Raw genomic sequence first — 13,244 nt, 5'->3', positions numbered from 1 at the left:
GGTGGGGAGGGTGGGGGGGGTCGTACCGTGGTGGGGGGGACACCCGTGGCCCTGAGGGCTCCCTCGCCTGGGAGTGAGGGACCCCCTCACCTTTCCGGGGCATGGCCAGGGCTGGGTGGCTTACGCAGGTCGCTGCTGTGGGTGTTACTCTGCGAGTAACCGGTAAATCTCAGAGGGTTCGGGGTAGTGAGTAAGTCTCAGGGGTTTTAGGGTGGCTGGCGGTGGTTAAGGGCAGATCAGAGAATCACCTGGGGTGGGAAGGGACCTCTGGAGATCATCTCTCCACCCCCCTTGCCAGAGCAGGGCCACCCAGAGCAGGTCCCACAGGAACGTGTCCAGGTGGGTTTGAATGTCTCCAGAGAAGGAGACTCCACCACCTCCCTGGGCAGCCTCTGCCAGGGCTCTGCCACCCTCACAGCAAAGAAGTTCCTCCTCATGTTGAGGTGGAACTTCTTCTATTCAAGTTTGTGCCCATTCCCTCTTGTCCTGTCCCTGGGCACCACTGAAAAAAGACCAGCCCCGTCCTCTTGACACTCACCCTTTTAGTATTTATCAGCATTGATCAGATCCCCCCTCAGCCTTCTCTTCTCCAGACTAAAAAGACCCAGGACCTCAGTCTTCTACGCATTTGATCTTTTGTGAAACCTCTTAGTAGATTCTTTTTCCACCCTCCATTTAAAAAAAAACAACAACAATCCAAGAACAAACTCTTAATTTTTATATTCACTGAGCTGCTGCTTTTATATATAGTCACATGTAAAGATGTCAATGTGGGAATAATGCAGAGCTGTATTTAAAATGCATATGCTTGTTCACGCTTGAAGCTCCTGGATTCAAGGTTAAAGATGGAATTAAATAGGAAGGGAGGCCTGAGCTGTAAGCAAGGATTAAGTCTCATTGCTCCAGAGCACGTTCAGAGAGACAGCAGACCTTCCAACCTGCTCTAGAAATAGTTCTAGTCAGGGTGTCATCTCTGAAAGCAAATAAGGCCAATGTATTTCCTGTTGCCACACAAGCTGTATTGAACAGAAGCCTTCGGGTGTGCTTACCTTAAAACTTTTTTTCTGTTTTGAAGGTAATCAGAGTGACAGGTTTTATGAAAGGACTTTACACGGATTTCGAATTGAAATCAGATAACATTAAGGTGGGTACGAAACTTACCTTAATCATTTAGCTTTAATATTAGTATTCTTTGAAATTTGCCACAAGGCACTTGGGTCTTTTCAGCATTCAGTGTCGACTACCTGTCTTTAGTTTTGTGAAGAAATTATAAAAGCTGTTACCTGTTGGTTACATTATGCGGTTGCACGAGGTGAACACCTGTAGATTGTGTTTGTGGACGTGGAGCAAATAAGCTGTTGTGTGTAGAGAGCTATTTCTGTACAGATCTCAAAACAGTGTGCAATTAATGTATGACCAGATCTTGGTCTTCCAAAATACCGTTGTGTTACAGGTGAAAAGAGCCATCGTGTAGCAGGGTTGCCTTGAAGTAGTAGTTAGGCAGTGGTAATAAATCACAGACACTGGAAATGCACACACGGCTTTTTAAAGAGTCTGGTGGTCTCTGAATGGAATGTATGGTTTTATATTTATGGTTTTATATATGTGCATGTATATACATGTACAGATATATATACATACTGTATTATATATTCCCTAAATATTCTTGTTTAATATCCCAGGACTTACTGAGGCATTTGTCAGTATATGCATTCCACAAAAGCTTTATTACAGTAGACAAATGGCTAATTACTGAAGGAGGAGGTCGATGTTATTACTGAAAAATGCTTTTCTTAAGTCCAAAGGTGACTTTAGTCTCTGTTTGCTGCTCTTCTACTGTGTGCCTCTTTGCTGAGCCAGGGCTGCTCACTTCTCCAACTACTGACTTTTGCTTGTTCATGGCAAATAACGCAGGGTGTGTATGTTGCTAGGCAGACAGCTACATCTGTTGGTGATTCTTTCATATAGCAACTGAAAGTATGAGGTCTGTGAGCCTGGCTTGTCACCCAGACAGCCAGTTGCATGGATGTTTTGTGCACTTCTTCCAGCTAATTACCTCTCTGATACGTATTTTTAGTTCTGTGACTGTTCTTATTGTTGTTAGGATAACTCGAAACTGAATTTCTTATACGGTGGATTGATTGTTTTTGTTGGTACTTTCCCTGTTGAAGCTTGTCAATAGGTTCTGTGATGAAGAGCAGCTTAGCACACGCTGCCTTAGCTTTGGAGAGCATGGTGCATTTTATTTGGTAGATCAAAAAAGTGTATTTCCTAGCAACTCCTGAGTGGGTCTGTGTTTGTAGCTGTGAAGTTGCACCCATCTCGATTGTTGGTACTTTCCCTGTTGAAGCTTGTCAGTAGGTTCTGTGATGAAGAGCAGCTTAGCAGCTCTCCTTATCTTTGGAGAACATGGTGCATTTTATTTGGTAGATGGAAAAAGCATATTTCCTAGCAACTTCTGACTAGGTCTGTGTTTGTACCTACACACTGTGATAGCTGTGACGTTGCACCGATCTCATTTACCTCTCTGAGAATTTCTTTCACAGTCCATGAGATTGCCTGAACTCTTGAAAACCACAGAGGGGATCAAAATGTTGTAGTATGAGGGAAAATATCTCTAGCTTGTGGTGTTCTTTCCAAAACACTGGTCAGGAGAAAGACCTGGATCTCCTTTGATGCTTCCTTACCGTGATTTCTGTTGGAGTTGTAGAAAATCAGGACAGTAATTAATCTTTATACGGAGACCAAAAGAGTGGATATCTTTTAATCTTCAACATCAGCTTTATGCACACAGAAAAGTCTTTGTATTTTTATATATGTAAATTCTTAACCACCTGGAATAGTGGAGATAGCTTTGTTTGAAAGATACCCAATAAAAATATTTCTTAAGCTTTCAGTTTCAGATGTTTGTTTCTATTTTGATAAAACTTTTTATTTACTGATGCGGGTAGGAGCTGTGTATTTCTTATTGCGTGCATGAGGATTTCTTATGTGGACAGAACATGTTGATAATGTAACTGCTGAAAATGATGAGGATATAGGAGAAAATCTTGTCTCCTTCCCGAAGTTGATTGCATGTGTCCTTGGAAAGATGGACAACTATTTTAATAGCTGCAGTGTTTCCTTCCTTTCCCTTTTTATTTGTGAATGCAGGAAGTGCTGGTGAGGGTGAAGTGTTCCTGATGTTAATGGAGACAATCTGAAAATCCCAGCTATTCGGAAGTTGTTTGGTTTAGTCCTTTTGGAAGAGTCAAAGATGGGAAGTACCCTGACTCTGGAGCTTGTCTTCCCAGGTGTTTAGCTATCATTTATGTGCTTGCAGCAGAAGCCAGTTCTTGTTTGTGGAGAATGGCTCTTGGACTTGAGAAAACGTGTGGATCTATATATATCTCTATATCTCTATATCTCCATATATCTATATATCTATCTGGTCTTGCTCAGCTGAGGAAATACTGGCTTCCCTTGCTTTCCTCTGTATTGGTATGTCTAACAAATTAGACCCAGCTCATTCTGGACCTGTGCACCTGAGATGCAGCAAGTGCAGTGCAAAATCAGGTGTTTTACTGGATTACAACTGCTTCTTTTCTGAATTAACTGAAATGGCAGTGATCTGCGTTTCAGTTATCAGGTTGAATGCTATAGTTTATATTCTTTTGAACTGATGCCTATTAAAACACATAGAGAGAATTCTTACTTTTTAACAGGCTAGTTAAGTACTTTCTTATCTCCACTCATGACTGTAAAGGATGAGTGAGTAGACTTCTGTGCTGGCCTGATAAATATTCCTTGAATTTTATTATGTTTTATTAGTACAACTGTTGGTTTTTTTTTCACCCTGTGAATATTCTGCAGCTGCAGAGACTTCACACTATGATTTCATTCTCTGGGCCAGGAACCCTCCAATAAAATTCTACTTGGTGGGGGTTGGTTTATTTTGTCTTTTTTTTTTTTTTTCTTATGATTTTGCTTCACACTATGATTTCATTCTCTGGGCCAGGAACTCTTCAATAAAGTTTTACTTGGTGGGGGTTGGTTTATTTTGTCCTTTTTTTTTTTTTTTTCTTCTTATGATTTTGCTTTATCACCTAAAGCCATCATCTCCACTGAAGGGCACTTGGAGAAAGTTGTTTGTAAAGTGTAATTATAAAACTAAAACACATCTGGTAATTGTTGAGATAAAAATATGTGCCTGTATCCCTTTCCCACCATCTTTTGTATGTTTTCTTTACTCACTATTAAGTCTGGTTTGTAAAGTATGTGTATGAATATGTAAGTCCCTCAGATCAGACTCATATAAGTCCCATAACTTTGTGACATGCTGTGCTGAAAAATATTCAGGGCAAGAACTGTCCTTCTGAGGAATATCTACTGTAACAGTTCTGTTGTGACTCTCTAGTGATTCTTTTGGTAATACTTGCAATCATTTCTTCATCAAAACTTCATCTTCTTTAGAGAGAGAATAGAGTGCCAAGGGTCTTACAGCAATCTTGAAATGCATTGGAGCTAAATGATAAGCATATTAAAAAGATAAAGTTATACCTTCACTTTGGTCGTTCCAGTTCATTGTTCATCCCTTGTGAAAGCTGTCATTTCTTAATTAGAAATAAATAACTAACAATAAATCAGGGGCAGCCCTCTTTCCTGACCTTACAAACCGTGTGCTGTTCTTGTTGTATGGATGCCTTCTGCAGCTATGCCTCCCATCAGAGTTTTTCCTAGTCTTTAGGTGGTGTGTGGAATTGTTTTGGAGTCTCAGTGTTATTTCTTAATTGCTCTTTCACCAGGATAAAGATGCCAAAATCAGCTTCCTTCAGAAGGCAATCGATGCTGTTGTCATGGTAACGGGAGAGCCGCTGTCAGTAAAACCTGCACGTGTTGTGGCTGGACACGAACCTGAAAAAACCAATGAATTTCTTCAAGCAATTGGGAAGTGTTGCCTAAATAAGGTATGATGTCACATCATATGTATTTTATACATGTGGAGATATATTTTCAGAGCTTATTTGCAACAGATTTTATTGACGCTCATCTGCTGTTTTTAATTACATGAGATAAATGTTGAGTCACCACTTCTAATAACAACAGAGAGATAGTATAGGATCCTTAGTAGAGTTTCAGTCAGGTCCCTGTGCAAATACTTTCTGGATATTTTAGTGTTTTTAATGTATGCTTTTTTTTTTCACCTTACTTATTGGTCATTTAATAACATTTATGAGGCTTGGAGAAGAATATGAATCTTCAGAACTTATAAAAATTTTGGATGCAGACGCGTTAATTAAATGACCAGATGCTGCCACCTTTGACTTTTCTTCTCTAAAATTTCAGTCAAACCTATAATTCTGTAAAGAAAGTGATTTTTCCTATGTGCTTCTGTTTTATTTATTTTTTTTTAACCTTTTTTGAATATGGGTATGAGGCAAAGGAGCAATTTGATAACCTGTTATAAACAACTGTAGGGGCAGTTCTTAAAATAATGGTTGCATTCTTAAAGTAATGGGAAATCTTTGCTTATAAATGTTACAGAGATTTTTGAAATACAAAAGTATTATCTAAAACCCTTGAATTAATGAGTGTGAAGAAGTTGTGTATATTTAACTGAAATACTACAGTGTTTATAGGCTGTCTGCAAGTTTAGTTTGGATTCTCTTTGACCTACTCATTTAAATTCCTGTTGTTTTGTTTTAATTAGCCGAGTGCTATGAGCTTCTTCCTTATGAACTGCTTGAGATCAGGAAGGGGGAAGCTGATAAACATATGCACAGATACTGGATGAGTTAGAAAATGTGCTTGATGGAACAGCTTTATAGAATGTTGTGATGAGATTTAATATCCAGAAGATATAGTCTACTTGTTTGACCTAAGATAATTAGCCCCTTGGCTTTTGTTGTGTCTGATGTGCATGGTGGAAAAAATTTCCTTCAGTCTTTAGCTTGATACTTTAAGTGATGAGCTGAGCACACTGTTTGGAGTCAGTAATTCAGGTAAGTGTCACTAACGTGCAGAAGTTTGTGTCCAAATGTGAAACCCCACAAAAATTCATAGTTTTGCATTGACAAACCAGGAGAAAATCAGGAGCCAACCCCCAGGGCAATATCAGTTTTCGTGAGCTAAAAGTCATTCCTGTTTCAGGAAGAATTCCCTGACAATGTGATGATTTTTTTTCTTTGCCACTTGGACATGAAAACGTTTCGTTAACTTGCTGTGTAAGTCATCTAATTAATAATTGCTTGTCATTTTAAGAAATGAACTAGATGCAGAGGCCTTTTGAAAAGCATAACGGCATCTTATTGAAACTCATTCTTAATGTAGTTTTCTTGAGAAGCTGCTGCTGATTGAGCAAGTTTTAGATGAAAATGGTGTGGCCTAAGAGTGGATGCAAATACAACATCAGGTGGTTTAGCAGTCGTGGTATAAGGATTTGACAGTCATTTACCTTACCATTTTAAAAAATATTTGAGTTGTTGCAATGAGAATTGCTATTTTGCTAGAGTACATAAAAAGCACTGTATATTTATGTAGCTCTGGCAAATATAATCAAATTTTTGCAAGAATTACAAGGAGGTGTTTGACATAAAAGCCCATTGCTGCTTCTCTGAAAGAATGTTTCCAAAAGAGTTGAAATATAAGCTTTATTAAAAAAAAACACTAACAAATTCTCTCCCCCCCAAAAACCAGGTCATGTTGATTACAGAGTTAGGAAGGAAGGAAGATGTTTAATAAAATAATTTACTCATTTCCTTTTTCCATTCCTTGCAGCTGTCCAGTGATGTTGCTGTAAAAAGGGTCTTAGCTGGGGAAAGAGCTGATGCTAAAGGGAAGCTTTCATCCTCTAAATCTCGAGATAAAGAAAGCAGAGAATCCAAACCAGAAGAACAAAAAAGCCATAAAGAGGTAGGCATTTGCAACTTTTGTGGGGTACAAGGACTACTGCCTTTTTATGGTTTGTTTTTTTGGGTTTTGGGTTTTTTTTGTTGGTTGGTGGTTTTTTTTAGCTTGCGTTTTTTTCTGTTGAAGGTAACTGTGTGATAGAGTTGCCATGTATCAGAATTGAATTTTAGTTTTTACTTTCTTTTTAGGGTAGAGGAGAGACTGAAATTAAAGACAGAAGCTCAAGCAGAGACCGAAAACCCAAAGGAGATTTGAATGAGAGTGAAGAAAGAGAAAAGGAAAGTGATAAACAGAAGAATAATGAAGACAGGCACAAAGACCCTGAAAGAGACACCTTTAAGGAAGGAGAAAAGCAAGAAAGGGAAAGAGACAAAAGCAGAATGACCAAGCAAGGAAAAGAAACAGAAAAAAACAAGGGAAAAGGAGACATAGAACGAGAAGATGATCTTGAGCAACATAAAGGACAGGAAAGAGAGAAAAAAAATGAAGGAGGAAGAGAAAAGGACAGACTGAAAGGAAGAGACAAAGACAAGGCTAGGGACAGGGAGAGAGAGAAAGACAGAGAGAGAGGAAAAGATCGGGAAAGGGATAGACAAAGGGACAGAGAAAAAGAAGGGGAGCATTTAAGAGAACATGGAAAGGATAAAGCAGAGAAAAAGGTAATTGAAATGTTACTTTGGAGAGAATAACTTCTGGCACGCTGTGGTAGGGACTGAACAGTTGTTGTAATGTTTGTATATATGTGAATTTGCATGTTTCTACTCTCTGCTCATTTAACAATTAAGTACTGTCTTTAACAGCAATTACTCTCATGAAGTGAAAGTGTTGGTGTGGATTTGTTCTGGTAAGAGTGTGATTGAGGGCCCAAGTGTAACTTCATGTCTCCATCATGATGTATGTTGACTTGAGCCATAAGACTTAGTGGACTGTGCCTCTTGAACATCTAATAAGCAGTTTCTTTTCTGAACTCTGCATGGTTCTATTTTTTTCCTTTCTGTTATTTCTTTTCTGAACTCTGCATGGTTCTATTTTTATCCTTTGTTATTTTTTTTTATAAAGAACTGTTGGGAAAGCCATCTAGATCAAATCATTTCCCTCTTGCAGTGGTGCTCTGTTTGGGTCTTTGAGAATGAAAACATCCACTGTTTCCCCATACTGCAGGCTTTCTCAGACTGCCTTAAGAGCCATCTCTTCATTGCCTTTCATTTTCCTGTTCTTTTTATCTTATCTCTTCCTCCCCTAAGTATTTCCTATTCTTGTTTTCTCTCCTGGTGCATGCTGGTTCGTGGTAGAAATTTGGGATTACTGGACATCAAAGGCGCTTGTGTTGTTGAGGAGAAGTTTAATTTTGTTAGAAGTGAGAAGGCACTTCTGTCTGCTGGTCTTAAGGATTGTTGCCTTACTGGTATTACTTAGAGAGAACAATGTTGAACTGTAGATTTTCCTTGGTTAGTCTCCTGCATGGGGAAGGCAAGGTAAAGAGGGCAGGTAGATGGGTAAGAGTACCATTGTAATGTCCTCAGTTCTACTCTTTGCTAATTTCCCCTTTCACATTTTTTAGGTACGTAGGTCACTTCTCAGCACACTGAATCTAAAGCAATTAATTTCTTCTTAGTCCACAGGTTCTGAGGAATCCACACTTAGAAAAACACTAAAGCCAACTAAAGACAGCAAGTGCCAGCCAGACAATGAGGTTAGTACCACAGATGGTCTGGGAATGTGAGGACTGAAAGTGTTGCATTTTAGAATGATTTGGGAATCTGGATGAAAGGAATGTAGGATTGAAAGGTAGGGAGATGACAAATTTTAGGGCTGTAAAACGGATGTTTCTCTGGTTGTTAGGTTTGGGAGCTTTTCTTGTATTTATATTTTTTTAGATTTCTCTGAGCTTGGACAAAAGGAGGTATACCCAGTTTATTTAATTTTCCAGATTTATTTCTGGATATTGATATATTGGGTACGTCAGGAAAAATATTTGTTCAAAGTTTTCTGTTTATTCCTCTGTATCTTTCCTGGAAAGCTGTTACTTTTTTTTGGGGGGGGGGGTACTTTAATAGAAGTTACTGTTTTGGGAAAGAAAATCAGGCCAATGTTGTGTCTGGGCCTGTGTTTTGCAGCTGGATGATGGTAGGGCAGAATAGCAACTCACTGATGGCCTCTGAACAGTAGCTGTTGCTTGTGATACCGTTGTGTCTGCATCTGCTGCTTCCTGATGACCTGAGGCAATCTGGGGAATTAGGAAGCCATATGGCTAAATGTTTAAAGAGTTGAGACTTCAATAAATTAACCTAAAGCAGCTCAGACTAAGGAAAAAATAGGCAGGATCCCAAGTCTAACAAGAGTCTCTGTTGAGAGTCTACGGGCCACTGACATCATCGTGTCTTCTACATGAGATGACAAATTTATAGCTATTCTTTGACTGAAATCCAACACTTTTTTTAAATTATTGGCACTTGGAGGGAGAGCTTATAAAATAGTTTTTTAGCCTGAAGCAAAATGTTCGTGGCCAAGTTAAACTTCCTGCAAATTGGGTCTCTAATGGAAATTCTGAGCCTCATCCCAAACTATCATAGTGCTCTTGGGCACCACAATAATACACTGGGGCAGTAAAGTTTCATTTCCCGTCTTAAGTGCTTTTGGGAGGGATTCCAAGGCATGTGGGCTTATTACCTTAAATCTAGATGACATGCTTTTCATCTGCTTGCTTGCGTAACAGTAGAGGGTACTTAGTTTTTAGGTGATGAAAACACACGCTTTAGACCAAGTGCATGACAAATGGGCATCTCCTTAGGACTGTGGAAGAAAGAAATGAAAACGTTCCCAATGAATTTTTCGAGCTGGATAGCTGCACCAAGTGATTTAGAGGAAATTCCAGCATGAAATAATTGGAAAGTGCATCTAATGGACTGGGGTTGATCTTCTTGTCCTCACAGTAGTTTCGCAGCAGAGTAATGCCTTTACTTCTAGGGATTTACCCTGATTTAAACGACTATAACTCCATTTAAGTCACACGGCAGCGAAAGAAGCGTCTTAAAAAGAAGGAAAACAATTTATGTCTTTATGAGTATTGAATCATAGTTGTAGTCTCTGCTGCATGATTAATAAATCTTCGGCATCTGTCTTTAGCTTTTTTGCAAATGTAGTGCAAGTGAAACAATTTGAAGTGGCCCCTCTCAAGCAGTGGCTGTTCTGGCATTACCTGCCATGTCACCTTTCTGCCCTGAGGATTATCCTCCTCTTACCTCTGGTTTGTTCTTGTTGTAGCTCCTCGTCCTGCTCTCTTTATCCTTGTGCTCCCCAGGAGAAGCCACAGCTTCTCTTTCTTTCCAAGCCTCGTTTTAAGTGGCTTCACATCATAATGAGCTATTTTTCATTTTGCTTCTTCCTTACTTGAATTAGGACCTTCTTCAGACACGCTGCTTGGCAGCGTAAGGACATGGAAAAAGCATTAGTCAACAGGAACTTTTGTTTCATTTGACATGTCTGTGGAATATTCGGGCTGATTGGCTTCTAAGCAGCATTTACTTTAGAGAACAAACTAATTTAGGTTTCTGGTTTTGGCTTTTTTTTTGTTTCATACTCTGGATGTATAGCAAAGCTGTGACTCAAAGTTCAGTTCCTAGCTTTGCTCCTATGAGATTAGGAGTCTAAATAAGATTCTACCTGCACTCATACAAGTCTTAATTTTTTCTTACTACCAATTATTGGAAGCCAGTTTTAAAATGCTACTTAAATTCTGACAGGTTGAGGTTTCTTTTTTTTTTAACTTTATTTTTTCGGGTACTAAAGCAACTCTGCATGTTATCCGCTATGTGATTGTCATCACATGGGTATCCATAATTTTCTGTTACTAAAGGAAAGCAAATATAAGAAGGAATTAAGAAGAGACATTTGGCTCATAATTTGGCTAATAATTAAGAAGAGACATTTGGCTAATGGTAATTGAAAGAAGACTACTTGCTGTTTCAAGGCTAGTTGTTTCATACTACAGTGTTTGTGATCAGAGCAAGTTGAGTTGCATTTGTTAGCTCTCAGTCCATCTCAGGTAAAAGTCTTATTTAAAATGGGTGCTTCGTAGCATGACTGATTGACCTTCTAAATAATAAAGATCACTTTCTCTTTTGACAAGAGGTTATTCAGGTCATAGAGCTTCTGAGCGTATGGTGCTGTTTATCTGAAAGGGGCTGCAGAACTGGTATGTCATTTACCCCTAAGGCCAAACACGTTGGAAAAGTCTCTTCCATTTTACAGATGGCTGATGAAACTCTTGGCTAAAACTTTTTGTAATATCCTGTCATTTTTGGCCTCTCTATAATGACTTTTATTTTTGCCCTACAAACTGTATTGCTCTGGAACTGGTCACTTGAATCAGCCTCTAAGTCGTATCTAATGAACTTTGATTTCTGTTGGAACTCATCTCGACTATATAATGAAACAACTACTGAATAGAAAAAAAGAAAAAAGAAAAAAAAAGAGGACATAACTGCTCTAGAAGCAGCAGAGAGGATCATTCCATGGAAATCTGCTGGATGTGGCTCAAATGTTTTTGTTCCGGTGCTGTGAATGAGCTTCTCTTTTTTTGGTGTCAGTTTCATTCCATGGAAATCTGCTGGATGTGGCTCAGATGTTTTTGTTCCGGTGCCGTGAATGAGCCTCTCTTTTTGGTGTCAGTTATTCATAACTGGCTTATATAATAGAAATCCATCATTAAAACTTACATTTTAAAAACCAGAATTTTCCTAATAGTTCTTTTTGTGAGAAATCCATCATTAAAACTTACATTTTAAAACATGGAATTTTCCTAATAGTTCTTTTTAGTGTTTGAAAGGTTTTAATTAGCAGAAGCTAACATGAATAGAACAACATCTTGCAAACCTTCATTTTGGGAAGAGGTAATTGATCAATATTTTCCTAATAAGTTTTATCACCGCAGCAGTCATCAATATTTTCCTAATAAGTTTTATCACCGTAGCAGTCAAATTGACCTTAGCAAGTGGAGATCCTTCCTTGGTGCTGTTGCACACTAATAAATTCTGTCTGTTGGTAATGATCGTTGTTTTAGGAATAAATACTGGAAATGGAGACAATTTGAGGGAAAGAGCAACGTAAGTCTTTGAGGGATACATAGCGTTCAGTAAAAGCATTAAAAATGAGCTGTGTTTATTTGTTGAGGAATGGTCTGTTGCACAAAATTAAAAAAATAATTTATGTAGTTGCATTTATATAAAACTTACATATACACACATATATGTTGTTTTATTTATATAAACTTAGACACACACGTTATTTACAGTATACATGCAAATACGCCTCCTGGGACTGTGGATCTAATGAGAAGAAAAGTATTGTGGAGGGTTAATTGAATTAAAGTCCTATTCACAGACTTAATTCTTGTTTATTATTAGTGAACTCTCTGTGGATCTGATGAATTAGAGGGGGAGAGTCCCGGTGGCTAATTTATATGATGACTTGTCCCCCTCCCTGGTGTAGGTGGATGTGTTTGTTCTGCCTTTGACTGTGCTGTGGCTGGAGGAGATGTATGTAAGGATGGACAGAATTCATATAATCATAGAACTGCCCAGGCCAGAATGGACCTCCAAAGGCCATCTAGTCCGACCCCCCCGCAGTCAGCAGGGACACCCCCAACTAGACCAGGTTGCCCAGGGCCTCATCGAGCCTCTCCTTGAATATCTCCAGGGATGGGGCCTCAACCACCTCCCTGGGCAACCTGTTCCAGTGCTCCACCACCCTCACAGTGAAGAACCCTCTCCTCATCTCCAGTCTAAATCTGTTCCCCTCCAGCTTGAAGCCATTGCCCCTCGTCCTGTCACTGCAGGCCTTTCTAAACAGGCTCTCCCCAGCCTTCCTGTAGCTCCCTTCAGGTACTGGAAGGCTGCTGTTAGGTCTCCCCGGAGCCTCCTCTTCTCCAGGCTGAACAACCCCAGCTTCCTCAGCCTGTCCTCGTAGCAGAGGTGCTCCATCCCCCTGATCATCCTCGTGGCCCTCCTCTGGACCCTCTCCATCAGGTCCATGTCCTTCTTCTATTGAGGGCTCCAGACCTGCACACAAGACTCCAGGTGAGGTCTCACCAGAGCAGAGTAAAGTGGCAGAATCCCCTCTCTGGACCTGCTGGCAACGCATCTTTTGATGCAGCCCAGGATGGGATTGGCCTTCTGGGCTGCAGCTGCCCACTGCCTGCTCATGTCCAGCTTCTCCTCCACCAGCACCCCCAAGTCCCTTTCCTCAGGGCTGCTTTCCAATCCCTCACCCCCCAGTTTGTATTGGTGGTGAGGATTGTTCCGGCCCAGGTGCAGAACCTTGCATTTGCTCTTGTTGATCCTCATGAGGTTCACCTG

At 39.8% G+C, this 13,244-nt stretch overlaps 1 protein-coding gene across 1 annotated transcript in view; it reads left to right on the top strand.

Moving 5' to 3' along the window:
- The window catches only part of TRAF3IP1 (TRAF3 interacting protein 1), a 51,550-nt gene that overhangs the window by 307 nt on the left and 37,999 nt on the right, over positions 1 to 13,244 (top strand). The window contains exons 2-6 of the mRNA XM_014949201.1: positions 1,076 to 1,144; positions 4,785 to 4,946; positions 6,757 to 6,891; positions 7,077 to 7,547; positions 8,504 to 8,581. Coding sequence (XP_014804687.1) covers positions 1,076 to 1,144; positions 4,785 to 4,946; positions 6,757 to 6,891; positions 7,077 to 7,547; positions 8,504 to 8,581 — 915 coding nt within the window. The remainder of the gene's footprint in view (positions 1 to 1,075; positions 1,145 to 4,784; positions 4,947 to 6,756; positions 6,892 to 7,076; positions 7,548 to 8,503; positions 8,582 to 13,244) is intronic.

This window comes from Calidris pugnax, unplaced genomic scaffold, assembly GCF_001431845.1.
Source record: "Calidris pugnax isolate Ruff unplaced genomic scaffold, ASM143184v1 scaffold75, whole genome shotgun sequence".
In the NCBI taxonomy this organism is placed as follows: domain Eukaryota; kingdom Metazoa; phylum Chordata; class Aves; order Charadriiformes; family Scolopacidae; genus Calidris; species Calidris pugnax.
Note: the sequence above shows the minus strand (reverse complement) of the source record. Positions and strands in the feature narration are given on the sequence as shown.